Source organism: Xylocopa sonorina, chromosome 1, assembly GCF_050948175.1.
Source record: "Xylocopa sonorina isolate GNS202 chromosome 1, iyXylSono1_principal, whole genome shotgun sequence".
NCBI classification, from domain to species: domain Eukaryota; kingdom Metazoa; phylum Arthropoda; class Insecta; order Hymenoptera; family Apidae; genus Xylocopa; species Xylocopa sonorina.
The window spans coordinates 15,752,859-15,768,936 of NC_135193.1; the positions used below are offsets into that span (position 1 = coordinate 15,752,859).

A 16,078-nucleotide genomic window follows, 5' to 3' on the forward strand; every position below is an offset into this window, starting at 1 on the left:
GAGTCACAATATATATATATGTTATATTTTATATATAATATATATATATATGTATATGTATATATATATGTTTTTTAATAAAAATGTTTGCATATAATACCGATGAAAGAGAAAAAAATACATTTTTTATTTATATTTAAAATATTAACATATATTTATTTTTTTTTAATAACAATGCTATCCTTAAGTTAAAAATGATATTAATATCTGTAACTGTGTGTTATGCAGACAATTCAGTATAATTAGTGTTGATAATATACACGGTATTAAAAAACTGATTATTACTCTACCAATAAATGTTATTATTTAAATTTAATATATTATCATTTACTCATTATTCAACTCTTTCACCCTGTTTCATTATCTGAAGAAGATATCAGTCGTATAATATTCATTTACTAGTTATATATGTAGTTAAATAGATTTGAAGCCTCAAATGAAAAAATTATATTATTTTCTTTAGTTTTTTTAGTATAAAGTAGTTCTGTGTCGCTAAGCTTTTGATACTCTGTCAGTGTACATATATGTGACATACGTGCTAATATTATTAATTTATCGGTTCATTACGTTACTACAAATGTATTTAGAACTTCAATGATGTCACTGTTATAAGAATATGTACTACAAGTACCGGTACAAACTTTTAACGTAACGTCCTAGTTTTTCGTTGATAATAAAGATCGAGTAAATACGATTAAGTTAATATAAACGTTTAACTAACTGTAATATTTTGCGTAATGTCGATTCTAGTTATGCACAACTAGATAAAAAATGTAATGCTACACATTCATAGTTTCAGTGACCTCGTTAAATAATGATACGTTACTACGTAATAATGATTGCAATGAATCATTTTAAATACGTGGGCGCTGTGGAACTTGCAATCAGCATTTATTACCTCGTTATACTAGCCATAATATTATTTGAGATTATTTCTAATATTTTATATGTACACGTAATTCAATTTTTAAACTTTTATTTTAAATACTGAAACATTATACATAGTTATAGAGAACGATACAAATACATAATAATATCAAATAGTATTATAACAACACAAACATATTATTTCTTAATAAAAAAAAAACGCATTTTGTATTAAATATGTAGTGGGTTAACAACGTAAAAAAATACTTATCTTTCTGAGAATATGAAACGTTAAGGAACAATAAAAGATGTAATATGAATGACGAACGAACTTCAAACCTTACTGATACCAGCCAATTCTTTGATTTGAGTTATTAAATGATTATTATATAATTTGTAATCCAATGGAGATACATTGATGCATGTACCTTTTAATCTACTCTCATCCTGTAATAAAAATGACTTACATTACCATGTGATTGTAAAAATATTACAACTTTATATCTTAGAACAATAAAACGTACATTATACATTTCCAACTTCACCCTTATCTTAAGTATGAAACTTTTAAATGTTGCATCGCCAAATTTTTCGAGGAAAGCATCATTATCATTTTCTTTCAATTCTCCCAGCTCTTGGGCTGTGAGACCTAATATTTTCTCTGCTTCTTCGCTAAATGCCGAAATCCACTGGTTATCTGTCCAATCTGCTAAGCTTAACTAAAGAAATCGCTAAACATTAATAAACGAAATTTCTGTTTAAACAAACAAAAAAATTTGATCCATATTTACGCTCGCTAATAAACGATATTTGTAGTTGGGATATTCCCTATCACATTTCTCGCATCTGTACATGTCATTAGCTTGGTCGATTAACTGTAAAATATAATCTCTTTAATCAACATTTCAACGTTTGTAAAATAAGAAAATTACCTTCTTTTTGCATGCATCAGTAGGACAAGATTTATACAGTGAATTTTCAGTGCGTATCATATTAACAGTTGCTTTTACTGTATATATCTCAGGACCATTGAAACCCAATTCCATATCCCTTGCCTCCTTGAAAGTAAGCCATGGACCACTTGCTCCACTTCCACCGCCAAGTCCTCTTGAAATTGTTTTGGTCTGACCGTTACGACCAACGGTATTAAACCAACCTCGTAATCTACATTGAGATAAAGGCATAGTTTTGTTTAGGAATCGGATTTGTAATGATAATACTTTTTTTACGGGTATATTTAGGTATAAATTCTGTACCTGTGCGCTGCTGGAATATCTGGATCGAGTTGCATAACTGTCGAGCCTAAGGTTGATAAGTTTTTTCCTCCATTAAATTCACCAATACGTGCACTCTTAACAGCTAAAACGGGGTTATTACTTCCATCAAATTGCTCAGCTTGTGACCCCCATAATGTAAAAGTTACCTGAAAACACATTTTATTACTACAATTGTCGATTACGGCGAGCAAATTAATTATTTACTTCGGATAATAAAATATTTACCATAGTATTACTTTCATCGACAAGATCAACATCTTTCTTTTTCAATTCTCTACCTGTGGTACGGGATGTGAGTACTTGCAAAGTAGTACAAGATTTTACAATACCCAAAACGTCTGTGACAAATGAATATTATAATTAATATATTAAACATATTTTATAGTCGCACACACTTGATTCAATATTTACCAATTATATCATTCTTTTCTCGTGTCTCAATATTACTTATTGGTACAAAATCGTACTGAAGAGTAGGTATATCGTCTTCACAATCATGACATTGAATAACTTCTGAATCGCCGGTTAGAGTCATCTCGTAATCGTTTTTCAAATTATTAAATTGTTTATTTGCTGTTTTTAAAGCACCTCTGGAAATATAATAAACCTTTCCAACCTGTAATAATAATAATAAATATAGCAATATAATCTAAACATATATAAGTATACATTAATGATATAACATATTATAATCTGAACAATATAAGGAAATAACAATTACCTCAAGCATGTTGAAGAATTTATCACACTGATCTCTAAATGCTGTGCACCTAATTTCACCACTCTCATCCACGAGATCCATGGAAAATAACTTTCCTTCTCCACGAGAATTGCTCCATGTTCTGATGTCAGACTTGCTGACAACTCGAGCTTTTATTACCCATCTGTAAAAATAGTTATTCAACTGATTACAAAATTATAACACGACATACAAAAACTGTAGGTCATAAGCTATGTTTGTTTTACAATTTTTAATTTTCAAAAACATATTTAACGATGTACTATTTAGCTGTAACATGTGTAGCAAAATATTAAATGATCAATTCAGAAATGAAATTTACCTATTTTGATAAGGACTTAATGTAACAATTGGTGTGGTTGATATATCACTTCCATTCAAAGACTGTCGTGCATTACGGTTTTGTGGTGCATTATCTAAGGAGGAAAGAAAATATTGGAGATACTATTAACTAATACGATCATCATCAACTGATATTACTTTGCTGTCTAGAAGTTTCTTGTACGGGTTGAGCAGATTGTGCTGGTCTAGAATCACCATCGGGTTCCCCACTTGTTGGGTTTCCAATTTTGTGTCCAACTTCGTTACCAGGAACTTTTACATCAATGTTCAGTATCACCATTACTCGTCTAAAACAGGCAAAATTTCTTAATACATTTGCTTTAAGTTATACTCAACAAAGGATATAAAATAATTATTACATACTTTTGTTTGCCTGCATTATTCACCATGCTTATAGCGTATCTATTTATTTGACAAATAGAAAATTCCGTCAGTATATTATCCGTTATCAACGGGTTCAATTGAGTAGCGAGCATTGTAAACGAATTGACCCGTATTCCATCAGACACGAGTAATCTGAAACGTTCTCCGCTACTTGAACTGGCTAATTTTTTATGACCCTGAAAAACAATACGGTATGAACAGTATTCATAAAACTAAATGCTTTAAAACTCGATGTTACATTCGCAAAATATTGTCATTATTAACATTTCGATATGCGATTGCATCAAATTTCGACACTTGAATATCTTTATCATTAATATTTCCATGTACAGTTGATTAAAGCGGAATACCTAAGTTACTTACCAATATTTGCAATATCGGTTTATCGACATCGATCCCATTCATAATTCTCTAAAAATCAAACAATGTTAAACAAAGGAATTAAACAAAAGTCACGAATATACGAAGGTAATTTCGATACTTACGTCCAATGCACCTTCCGTAAGCGAATGCATTTTGTATAACAATAACGGACACCTGTTAAAAATGAAATTAACAATCTTTCTACGCAGCGAACAATACGCTTTTGTACTTGGTACGATCCGTTAATTTAGTGTGCCCTAGGGTCTAGAATCCGAAGCAGAAATATTCCCGCTATTTTTCCAACGATAACAACCGAAACTATAACAAGTAAGATGTCGTTACTTTCGTGGTTAACGCTCCACCAATCAGCGAATAGTACCACATCGTGGAATGATCCATTTTGTAAAAATACTAGGGAATGATAAACTAGACGTTTCGCTGTTTCGTGGTATAACCATTTGTACCTCGTGCTTTCTATGCGAGAAAGCCATTTTGTGGGTATATACCGGTTCGAAAAGGAGGAATTGTGGTCTCGAGGAAATTAAAATGAATAGTATTGTAAGGAACACGTTGCGTTCGTCGGTGATTAGGAATATATTTTCGCCTGCGTCGAACCCAGGAATCGCAAGTAATCAATTGAGAACACTATGGAAAGCTTCTGAGCAAACACAGATTACACCTATAGTTTCAGTAAAAGCGTTTAAGCATCCGAGCCCTTTTTGTAATTGCGGTTGCTGCAGGGGTGCTCACACAAAAGGTACGCGCATTATATTAGATTATTTTACAAGTCTATTGATCTACACATTTCAATGGAATATAATTTATCGTCAGGCTTGGTATGGACGTTAAGATTCTATAGATTTCGTTATTCGCATTTTTCTAGTATCTATATTTATTTCACAATACGTACTTGTTAACAATATAACTATTGTATACCTTTGATCTTTCTTTGGTATGTATTGGAATACTTTCAATAAATGATTGGCATTTTGCTGGAATTCGTTAAACAAACAAATGTTTACATACCAATTTGTATAAACGTAATTAAAATAATGAAATTTAAGTAGGAACAGAAAAAACTTAAATGTGTTGTGTAATGAGAACTTGAATATACCCTCTGAGAGGACATCGGGGAGGCTAAACTTATGAAAAATGAGTGTTAATGTAACTGCCAAGAAGTTATGTTATTTTAATCTTATTTTTTTGTTAGCTGAAAAAGAGCTTGTGGAATTTTTGGCTGAAGAAATTATTGCAGAGAAGAAAGCACAGAAACTGAAAACTATTCCTACTGAATTAGATGGGTTCAAAGTGTCCCTTGATGGTGCTGAAGTCAATTTAGAAAAGATCCAAGACAATGAAACGTAAGGAAATACAAAGTTACTACAGTACTACAAAATATAGCCAACTATTATCAGAGTATGAAATATGTACATATGTTTGAAAGTAATTTTGTTTTACAGAATTAACATTTCATTCAACATAAACCATACCGTTGATTCAGAATCTGAACCGGACGTAGAAGTAACCAATGACAATCCAGACATTGGAGATATGAAAAGTAAACCAACATTCACAGTAGACATAAAGAGAGGAAATCAAACCCTTGGATTCAGCTGTTCCTTCAACAATGAACCTGGCGCGTCTGGTGCCAACGAAAGCTACAGTAAAATAAACTTCGATTCTAATGTTTAAATACCATACATTAAATAAATAAATTTCGTACAATTATTATTTATTTTCAGACGATATCTTTGGTATCGACGAAATCACTTTATATGCAGGAGAACACTCTGATAAAGTATATGCCGTTGCTGGTGAAATTATTGATGGGGTAAGTGGTATATATCCTATAGGAATTTTTTATATGAATCGTATGTTACATAAATATAAATATACAAGTAAGTATCCAAAGAGTTGAGTACAAGGTGGTGAATTCACGATAACTACCTTGAATATTAATCTTTGGGAAAGTAAAACATTCTCTTCTGTAATCACTTTACCATTGATAAAAGTGAAGGAAAAGGATGTTACAGAGTTGTTTCATTACAAACATTTCCAATTAATTCAATCGTTTTTCTTCAGAATGTATACATCGAAATTAATGGAAAATTCATTTTTCAGTACCTGTACGATTTGTTAATGAACTATCTTGAAGAAAAAGGAATTTCGAACGAGTTTGCGGAAAAATTGATCGAGCTTAGTACAAGTTACGAACATACAGCTTACGTTAGTTTGTTAGAAGGTCTATCAAAATTCACCTCTGGAAAATAATTGTTTAATCGTCATAATTTCTCCTGTATTTATAATTTCTTAGACTAGAACATGTTTATGTATAAATATCTTTATAATAAATGTATGTAATAGTCCAATACTTTCCTCTCTGAACAATTAAATTAAAAATAAAGATAATAAATTAACAACAATCTATTGTTATCTTATCAATGTCAACGACATTCTTTAAATAAAATACAAGTATATCGCACTGGTGTTATCTTTAATTATCTTCGAATTATTCGAGTGAATAATAGTACAGAAATTTCTGATCCTGCGTGCATGGATGGTAATAACGGAAAAGTAAGGCAAGGGAGTTTGATTGGAAAAAAAGAAAAGTTGATGTCGAAATCCGGTTTCAATAAGGAACACGCTCGTACCAACTGTACTGAATAAGAATATATATCCTGAAAATGATGGAGTTCAATGAAACAATGGCGTAACGTGACCAGTACGTCTAGATGTGCGAATAACAAAGAGTGTCGTCGATTTAATAAATTATCTCGACGATCGAGAAGAAATGTCAAACCGCGACCCGAACAATTTGATGGCCACGAACGATGAGAGTTTCGATTATCTTTTCAAAATCGTGCTGATTGGCGATTGTGGCACGGGGAAGACATGTGTCGTTCAAAGATTTCGATCTGGTACATTTATCGAGAGGCATGGAAACACGATCGGCGTGGACTTTTCCATGAAAACTGTACTAATCGATGACAAGAAAGTTAAGGTATGTTTGTTTGATCTATGATCGATAAAGTATTATACTTTTCAACTTTCTTCCGTTTGACATATAACCTAGCAGATTATTTATATGCGAATTTTTGAAAGTTCTTTTTCTTAAATATTCTTCGCGTTGGAATCTGTTCGTAAAAAGGAAACATTATTCCGTGTCGTTTTTTTCTTGGACGTAGGTTTTCATTTTAACCGAGATACATTACAACATGCTAAAATGGTTTATAAGTTAAATACTTTCTGGAAACAATTTGTCTAAATTGTTTAGTACGAGTTAAATTCATTGTTCTATATAAATTGTTGTTAATGTTTAAATATCTTTTTAGTCGAGAATTTTTCTGTTGTGTAAAATATATGTTTATCGTGCAATTCTTTGCTCATGCAAACGTTTTAAAAAACTTCAATTATTGTAGTTACAAATATGGGACACGGCTGGTCAAGAGAGATTTCGCACAATAACTCAAAGTTACTATAGATCTGCCAATGGTGTTATCGTAGGTATGTTCCGAGTGGTATCTCCTTTTTTCTCTTCATTTATGTTTAAAGGCATTTGTAATGTTTGACGTAAATTTCAGTTTATGATATTACAAAAAGATCTACCTTCTTAAGTTTACAACATTGGGTTGAAGAGGTACGAAGGTACACTTCTTCGCATGTTTTATTAATCTTAGTTGGTAAGATATCTCCATATATTTGACTAAATAATCGTACTTTCGATATTGTGTACTAATGAGCAATAAACTTGTAGGTAACAAATGTGATTTAGAAAATTTGAGAGAAGTTGAGAAAGGAGAGGCGGAAGCTCTTTGTCAATACCTTCCTGAAGTGCTACAAGTTGTAGAAACATCGGCCAAAGAAAATACCAATATAGATTCTATATTTTTCTATCTGGCATCCGAGCTTAAAGTAAGTGTTTCATTTGATAACGCAATGTAAAAGAATAATAATTAATTCAATTACATTTTAAGTACGTTCCGTTTACTTGCTTTTTAGAGAAGACATGAAAATCGCCAAATAAATGCCAATGAAGGTGAAACTGTAAGACTCGGTGCAGGTAGAAAATTGTCTTCCTGTTCAAGTTGTTCATATAAAATATTTTAAATAATAATTCTTAAACAAATGATATACACACATATCCTTTGAAAATTTAGAGTATATCGAAAATATAAGAGAATCAGAAGTGCCTTTAGGCCAAATTAGATTTGCAACAAACCATTCAATATTTTACTAAAAGAAATTTTCCTTATTTTATTAGTCTTGGATCAGGTATAGAGAGTTGAAATTTGATATACAACTTGTTTCTTTTAGTAAGGTATTAAATGGTTCATTGCATATTTAATTTAGTTTAAGGATGCATTTGACCTCCTTGTTCAGTTATATATCTTTTGTATATAACACGGTCGAACAGTGTACAATATTTTTATAACAATTTAGATAATGTGATACCGAAAGAAGATTTGGTTATTGTACTGTTGATAATAACAAAAGAGACAATAATTGTGGTGTTGAGGCAGTATTTTGTAATCGTTTAATTATAAAGAACTCTCTATAGATTTGTACTAGAAACATTTGATGAATTACCATTGCATCTGCAATTTTACTCAATATTTACGAACAAGTATCTTAATACTTATACACTTGTAAATACAAAATCTTAGATCTTATGATATTCTATAACAATGATGTACTTCACTTATTTATAAATGAAATAGTAGATGCTCGTATTTATATAGAAAGAAGTGAATCCCGGAAAAATACAGATAATAATAATATATAAAATATTAATATATTTTTTTAAACAAATAATTTGCTGTTGTATTATATTTTAATATTGTTGTAATATTGAAGCTATTGAAATAAAAAATATGAACAATATACTGTTTTACACATGCATTTACTGTATGGCATTAATTAAACAATATGTTAATTAACAGTAATTATTTATTGACATATATATAAATTCTGAAAACTAAAGAGTGTGAAGTACAATACACTATAGAGTTGTTATATAATTTTCTATTTAAATACGACACAATATGAAAAGATTTATCAATTTTTGTTGCAGTTATGCAATTACATTTAAATATTGTTTAATTCAATACTTGGTAAGTAATTGAAAAAAAAGTATTAAGTGACTTTTTAACTTCTTGACATTTGGTATGTACATTTATTACATGTTCTTAACAGAGATTTTAAGGCACTTCTTTTAACATGCCCTTCTCAAAAATGCATTTAATTCCACTTCTTATATTATCTGTAACACTTAAAGCATAAGGTATAATATAATTTTTTTTTATACATATCAATGTAATATATTACTAATTTCCACTAAAACAGAATAATATATATAGGATATTTCTCTACTAAAATAAATTAAAATATAGTGATATTGTACATGATAAACAGATATATGAAGAAAGATTTTTGTGTATATTAAATATATTTATCTATTATATAATTTTTGTTTTAATAATGTTTTCATTTTAAAAAATCAAAAGTTTACAAATCACGTTGTTAGAGTTCTTAGTACATATTACGTTTTTTTTTTTATCACTGAGAATGTATTAATTTATTCTATCCCAATTACTAAGTAATCTATTTGTTAAGTTATGTAATCATGCCATCTATGACTAATACAAGTTTTATACTGCCTTGTAAGTTCTTCTATATTTTTCGTCTATTTGTACAAGATAATAAGTTCCAGGAAACAGGTTACTAATGCTGCTTTGAGGACTAAATGGTACAGTGTGGCAGTTCTGTTCACGCCAATCTAACACTTTTGTATAATCTGCTGGGGAAACTTTTTTACGAGCATTAAGATCCTGTTTAATATGAGAAAGTACAGAAACAATTTTCATTAAGTCAGACCCCTCTTTATAGTCTTTTGTTATTGTTATTGAATACATAGTAGAACAAAATCCTGAGCCATATGAAAATAGTCCCACTTTAGTACCTGCTAATTCCTTTATAGGTTTGCTAACCAATAAAGAAGCTAGACCAGCGTATACAGATGGTGTGTACATATTCCCTACTTGGCTTGATAGCAGTAATGAGGGCTGTGTCTTCTGTAGGAAACGTGTCTTGCTTAAATTCACAAATGCCTTCTCCAGTTCCTTATTAAAATAAGTGTCTTCAGGCTTGACACTATGAAAGTTAGCTAGTTCCGGATATTCTTTTAATACCTTCTCTTTAGGCATAGCTAAAAAGTCAAGAAAGGCTAATCTAGCAAATGACTTTTGCACTAATTTACAGTATGGAGAATGAAACAAAAATGAGTCAAATTTGTCTAAAGTTATGTCATAATTGTGCATTTTTTTCACTTTTTTACAGAAAGTTTGATAACAATTATCCAACGCATTTAGATAGCATTCAATTGACAATTGTCCATCTACAATAGGATATTCAGACTTTAAATTGGGCTTGTAAAAATCGTACGCGTGTTTCATACACGATGATCTTACACCACGATCAATTACTAGCGGCGCTTCTGGTCCAATCACCATAGCTATGGCTCCAGCACCACCCGTCGGCCTGGCGCTTCCTTTAGAGTATACAGCGTTGTCAGCGGCAACAACTAGAGCTAGCCTGCCGTCCCAAGCGCTACTTTCTACCCAGGATACAGCATTTAAAAGAGCAGCAGTACCTCCGTAGCAAGCGTTGGTTGAGTCCACTCCTTCTATGTCCGTGCAGCCATGAGGTTCGAACAACTGCATAAGGATAGTTTTAACCGACTTGCTTTTGTCTATTATAGTTTCCGTTCCAACTTCTAGTCTTCCGATATCTTGCGGCTTTATGTCATATTTATTCATTAATCTGTGCACAACCGTCAGGCACAAAGAATTAATGTCCTCCCGGTCGTTACAGAAGCCCATCCTATGCTGGCCTAGCCCAATGGTATATTTCCCAGCAGACACACCATCGAATTGTTCCAGTTCAGTCTGTTCGACGTATTGAGCAGGAAAGTATATTTCCAACGCTTTGATACCAACATCTTTCGGCCACATGATGTTCGATTTTAACCAAACGGTTTCGTTATATATCGCGGTGTTCTCTATAGCTGAGCAATACTTAGAGTTGTGTATTCATGACAACGCACGAAAAACAATTTACCTTACACTCGAAGATACACGTGACGCCGGTTGATCACTGATCCTACGTTTAACAGGATATATCCTGATCTCGTGTAATAACTTTTTGTTATTCGTAACAGGTGATAATCTTGAATGAGTATAAATTTCGAGGTCTGACAAGTTCTTTCTTTCTTAATCCGTAATTTTGTGTCAGAAATATGTATGTTTCGAGGATGGCACGTTACTGCCGGACGAACCACCAGCGATGTAAATGTAGGTTAGAAGTGAAACTCGACAGGTGAAAATTACGGTCACCGAATTACGGTTACGTACTTAGTCGTTCGCTCGACCTTCCTTTCCGTCTAACTGACACCACTCTGCCAAAAGAAATCGAACTTCCAAACAAACGTCCCGCGAGTGAATGATGTTCTTCAAGCTGCCGCCGGTTATTCAACTAGTCGCGCTACTACTTGGAAGGGATATAATAAATTCCATTCGGTTCTTTATATGAATACATTATTCATGTACGTAGATATTTTTAATCCATTGTATCGGGTGTATAAGTGTTGCACAAAGAAGTATCGTATCTATTTCACTGATTTAAATAATTTATTCTGCTTCATTTTATTTATCGAAGGGCAATTTCTTGCTTTTGATACTCCTCGAGTATTCGATTTCTCATTCGACGATGTTTATAAAATAAAAAGAATAAAAATTAGAATACTGCAATTATTTACATTGGATTATGAAAATAAGCAGTGGTTATAAATGCTCGTGACGGTGATTAGTATGTATATTATAATGCAAGTGCATATGAATTGAGGAGTTTGTATAATTACTTGCAACTTTAGAAAAATTATTTCTTAGGGCTGGTTCGCTCTTCATATATATATATATATAGAGAGAGAGAGAGAGAGAGAGAAAAAAGGAGAACGTGGAATCAACAAATTCCTCAGATATAACTTTCCCTTAGCGTTTGCTTAATATCTTGCTATGATAAACAGGGTCAAGGTTGATGAATCGAACGATCGATCGGTAAAAAATGATCCGTAGGTAACATGTACATAAATTAAGAAACTTTTCTGTAATGAAGTGAATTTTAATGAGCATATTTATCAATGTATACGTTTTAATGACCAATCTCTAACTTTATAAGATATAGATTTTTATTACCATTTACATTTTCGTTAGTTTTCATATGCAGGTACCCTCGAATAACACGGAATTTGATTTGCACGAAGTCGTAAATATTATCATCAAATTTCCATCGATAAGGATCCTCTTTACTCATTCAAGGGAAAACAAATTAATCTTTGGAGAGTGACAGCGATTCAACATATATACGTAATTAAAAATGATTACGTTTATCAAATTTTACCTTTTACATATTTAAGTTTTACTTTTTTAAATTGGATTATTTTTATGTTATTCTTGTACAATCGAAATTCTACAACTAAAAGTGCTGAAAAAGATTACGTTTTTATTTTTAATGTTTACTTTAATTAATTTTTCGGGGTAAATGTACAAACCTGAATTCGAGGGACGTCTAAATGTGTGATAGTCATCAGGACATTAATTTAATCTCTTTGCCGTGCAACCAAATTTAATAACACCGTGGCCTAAATATTTAATAATATGAAATTTTTAAGAGTCTGATAAACTGTATACGTTATATAAATAAATAAAGTTATAAATATTAGACAACAACTGTTAAAAATTTATACGAATTACGTAGATTGCGAACGAAATAATATTTAATGATTTTGTTGTTAATTTTTATTTCTAATTAAATGATTCACTTTTACTTTAATAGAATTATTTAATGCTATTCCCATTGTTCTACTTATAGTGAATCATTTCCTAAACTTATTTCTCATTACAATTACTGTTGCAAATCTACTTTAAGCTAAATTAGTTGTCAGATAAAATAGAAGTAACAATGCTGTACTGCCTCGTTGTTTACTACTCGAAATTATTTAATACCGAACAAACTTCTCTTATAATTTTAATAATTTTTTATAATTCCATTTAGACCTAACATTTCTTTTTTAGTTATTATACAATATCAGGCTAATACCCATTACTTGAAAATCACTAATAAAACACTAAAATATATAGCTCTGCTTAAATACTTTATAAAAGGATGTAAAAAATTTTAACAGTGATAAACAAGTAATTCTTTGAACATTAAAGTCAACTTTATATCTTTGTTGCTGGAGACAAATTAAAAAATTTAGCATAAGTCAAAGTGCACAGATCACTATCAGTTAGAAGTCACCAGTTGTTGTTCATGGTGTCAGATCGTATGAAAAATTTTCAAAACGACATAGATCAAATACATTCAATGCTGCTGCATAAATGTTTTTTATATGCTATTCTGCATAAAATATTCGATACGGAATTAAAACCTTCTCTATTTATATACGTACGATATGCTCCATTTATCATTCATTTTTTTTTTTATACGACTAAGTTCTTCGCGAATATGTAATATGCAAACAACGTTATACAATATTATAAACGATATCGCGTCATTTTTCAAAATATGTAACATAAACTTAGCATTCGTTTTGGCTTGCATTATGTAATAATAGCGACCGATGTTTGCGAGAAGGAAATAGTTTGAATAATTTAGATCCTGATTTTTTTTCCTATTGCGTACGATTTGTATATGAATAAGGAAGCATATAATGTTTTACGATTCGTTGCCGAAAATTTGGGTTCAAAACGAAGCAACAGCTTTCGTGGCTTTGTATATAATTTACTGGATACATAATTCTAAAGTATAATAATGATGTACTAAATCGTGATTTCGTAGATATCACTATTATTACAACGTGTTCTACAAGATAGCGGCGGCAGCTTTGTTTTCATCTGGCACGGCAAAATATAATTAGTGTTTGTTTCATCTACTTTCGTCTTATTTATTTTTCTTTTCGGTGTTCATAACTTGCATATACGAGAGATACGGGTATCGATCGTGTATTGCGATCTTTCTCGCACTTTATGTCAATTAACTATTTATATATCGTAAGCATCGCTGATTAAAGTACACATGTAATAGTCGATACAATTCCGTTCCGTCGATTCTTAAAGCTACGTGCGATGTAACATCGAAACCTATGAACAATTTCTTCCTGTCAATTAAGAAAACGAACGAGACAAATAATTTGTTTTATTCACCGTACACGTGTAACGGATCACGGAAATACAAAGAAAATGATGCCCCCTAAAGCGCAGGACTTTAAAAAAAATGTGAACCTTTAAGTACACTCGATTACTTCGTTCATAAAAAAATGTATAACGAAGTAATAATACGATCGTTTTATTCATATACGACACTTTTTATTCCTCAAAAATTATCTTTTTTCTATAATACTTTTGTACTTCAGATGTATGGATCTGGTCATTTCTCTTATATTGAGACTGTTATGAAAAAGAGAAAATGAGATTTCGGACTAGCTACCCAAGATATTTCTCCTCTTTCCTTAAAATAAAATAAGAAAAAAAAAAGATAAGAATTTAATTGTTATACGCAAGAAGAATTCTAGGCGTATCTTGTAGGATGTGAATGTAATGTATATTTAGACAAAAATATTGTAGCACGATGCTTTCAACTGTTGTTCAAACATTTTATAATATTAAGTTGAATATTATCAGTGGAGAAAAAATGTAAATCATTCGAACGCTCCGAAAATGTTTACCCTTAGAAAATGCGGTACTTATTGTTGTTTTGAATATAAAAAAAGTTCGAACCTCGAAGCAGTTTGATCCAGTGGAATCGGTATTTCGGAAAGTATCTTCTTCCCTTCTTACATTTAAAGTACAAATTGCTCTAATTGATCTTAGCTTTACACTTCTAATTCTTTCAGTACACGTTCCTAGCTATCGGCGCTATTTTGCGTGATCGAAGCATTCGTTTCGAGCTTCTCAATGGATTGTCGATTGACGAGCAATGATCGAGCTGATGAGTTGATTCTTTTACCTATAAAAATGCGTACAAAATAGGAATGTAATACGTGGTTCTGCCCAATGAATCAAGGCGAAGTACTTCTGTTCTTTGTTTCTTTTTTTTCCTTTGTTGTTTGCAAAATGTTAAGAAAATCGCGCGGATCTTATTTTACAATAACTGAAGAATCACGTATACTAAACATTATTATAAAATGCTTATCTTCTTCGTCTTGGCACACCAGTAATTTAGTTAGCTTAGAATACGAATCCAAGATTGGGCAAACTTCCGTGTTTCTTATCTAAATTAAGAAAAAAGAGGAAGAAAATTAGGTAGCGGAAAAGAAATGCAATTTGTGCATATATGCAACGTAAAGTGCCGAGGAACTTATCGTTAATTAAGTTTGCCCATCCTTGTCAGGGATATCAACGTATACTTGGACGGCTTCGAGACGGCGCGGTTCTTTTCTCGTATCAATTCATATCTTCGGTTGACAGTGTGATGGCTTTTAATAATTAACTTAATCGATTTGTAATTAGTACCGTGTATTCTCTACGATCTTCGGTGTTTAACCAAAATCAACAATGGAGCGCACTGTCTCGAATCGCGACGATCCAATTCATACCTAAATTTAGTTTATACAATTTACTTTTACTTGTAGTCGATTTGCCTCGTTATCGATACAACTTAAATTTACGCGAACTGCTCGCGATCTCCTCAGTTTTATTTATACATAAATATATATTTATATATATATATATATATATATATGGCCACTGCTTCATTTAAAATCACATTCACAAACATCCGTCGCAACATGACACGTTCAATTTAATGAAAAGACCAATTACGGACGATATTCTGTAATGTTCTTCTCTTAAATTGAAAAATTCTCATCTTTTGATAATTCATTATAAAGCAGTACGCTATTGCTCGCATTAAGCGAATACTAAAAAGAATACGATCAATAGTGAAACACTTATTTATAGAATTTGTTTCTTAGGACAAGTAATTTTTTTATAATTATATAAATGTGTTATTCTTCAACAATTTAGTTTGCCACGCATTTTTAAACGTAATT

General features: G+C 31.3%; 4 protein-coding genes across 4 annotated transcripts; 2 read left to right on the top strand and 2 right to left on the bottom strand.

Moving 5' to 3' along the window:
- Positions 1-959: 959 nt before the first annotated feature.
- On the bottom strand, positions 960-4,149 carry Rpa-70 (replication protein A 70). Its single transcript, XM_076907616.1, has 13 exons — positions 4,095-4,149; positions 3,973-4,020; positions 3,589-3,785; positions 3,364-3,512; positions 3,206-3,299; positions 2,866-3,028; positions 2,556-2,760; positions 2,370-2,482; positions 2,124-2,290; positions 1,800-2,031; positions 1,659-1,742; positions 1,392-1,586; positions 960-1,314 (listed from the first exon to the last, which is right to left on the bottom strand). Exons 1-13 carry the CDS (start codon positions 4,122-4,124, stop codon positions 1,201-1,203), a joined length of 1,791 nt encoding a protein of 596 aa, XP_076763731.1. The 5' UTR covers positions 4,125-4,149; the 3' UTR covers positions 960-1,200.
- A 319-nt stretch (positions 4,150-4,468) lies between these two features.
- On the top strand, positions 4,469-6,341 carry P32 (complement C1q binding protein P32). Its single transcript, XM_076900246.1, has 5 exons — positions 4,469-4,729; positions 5,183-5,333; positions 5,433-5,635; positions 5,715-5,803; positions 6,094-6,341. Exons 1-5 carry the CDS (start codon positions 4,519-4,521, stop codon positions 6,241-6,243), a joined length of 804 nt encoding a protein of 267 aa, XP_076756361.1. The 5' UTR covers positions 4,469-4,518; the 3' UTR covers positions 6,244-6,341.
- Positions 6,342-6,642: 301 nt separating this feature from the next.
- Rab19 (RAS oncogene family member Rab19) lies at positions 6,643-8,209 on the top strand. Its single transcript, XM_076892999.1, has 5 exons — positions 6,643-6,973; positions 7,392-7,476; positions 7,554-7,652; positions 7,727-7,884; positions 7,972-8,209. The coding sequence occupies exons 1-5, from the start codon at positions 6,764-6,766 to the stop codon at positions 8,077-8,079; spliced, it is 660 nt and encodes a 219-aa protein (XP_076749114.1). The 5' UTR covers positions 6,643-6,763; the 3' UTR covers positions 8,080-8,209.
- Positions 8,210-9,576: 1,367 nt separating this feature from the next.
- Hmgs (hydroxymethylglutaryl-CoA synthase) lies at positions 9,577-11,146 on the bottom strand. The gene has a single exon (XM_076896764.1). It carries the CDS (start codon positions 10,980-10,982, stop codon positions 9,621-9,623), a length of 1,362 nt encoding a protein of 453 aa, XP_076752879.1. The 5' UTR covers positions 10,983-11,146; the 3' UTR covers positions 9,577-9,620.
- Positions 11,147-16,078: the final 4,932 nt, after the last annotated feature.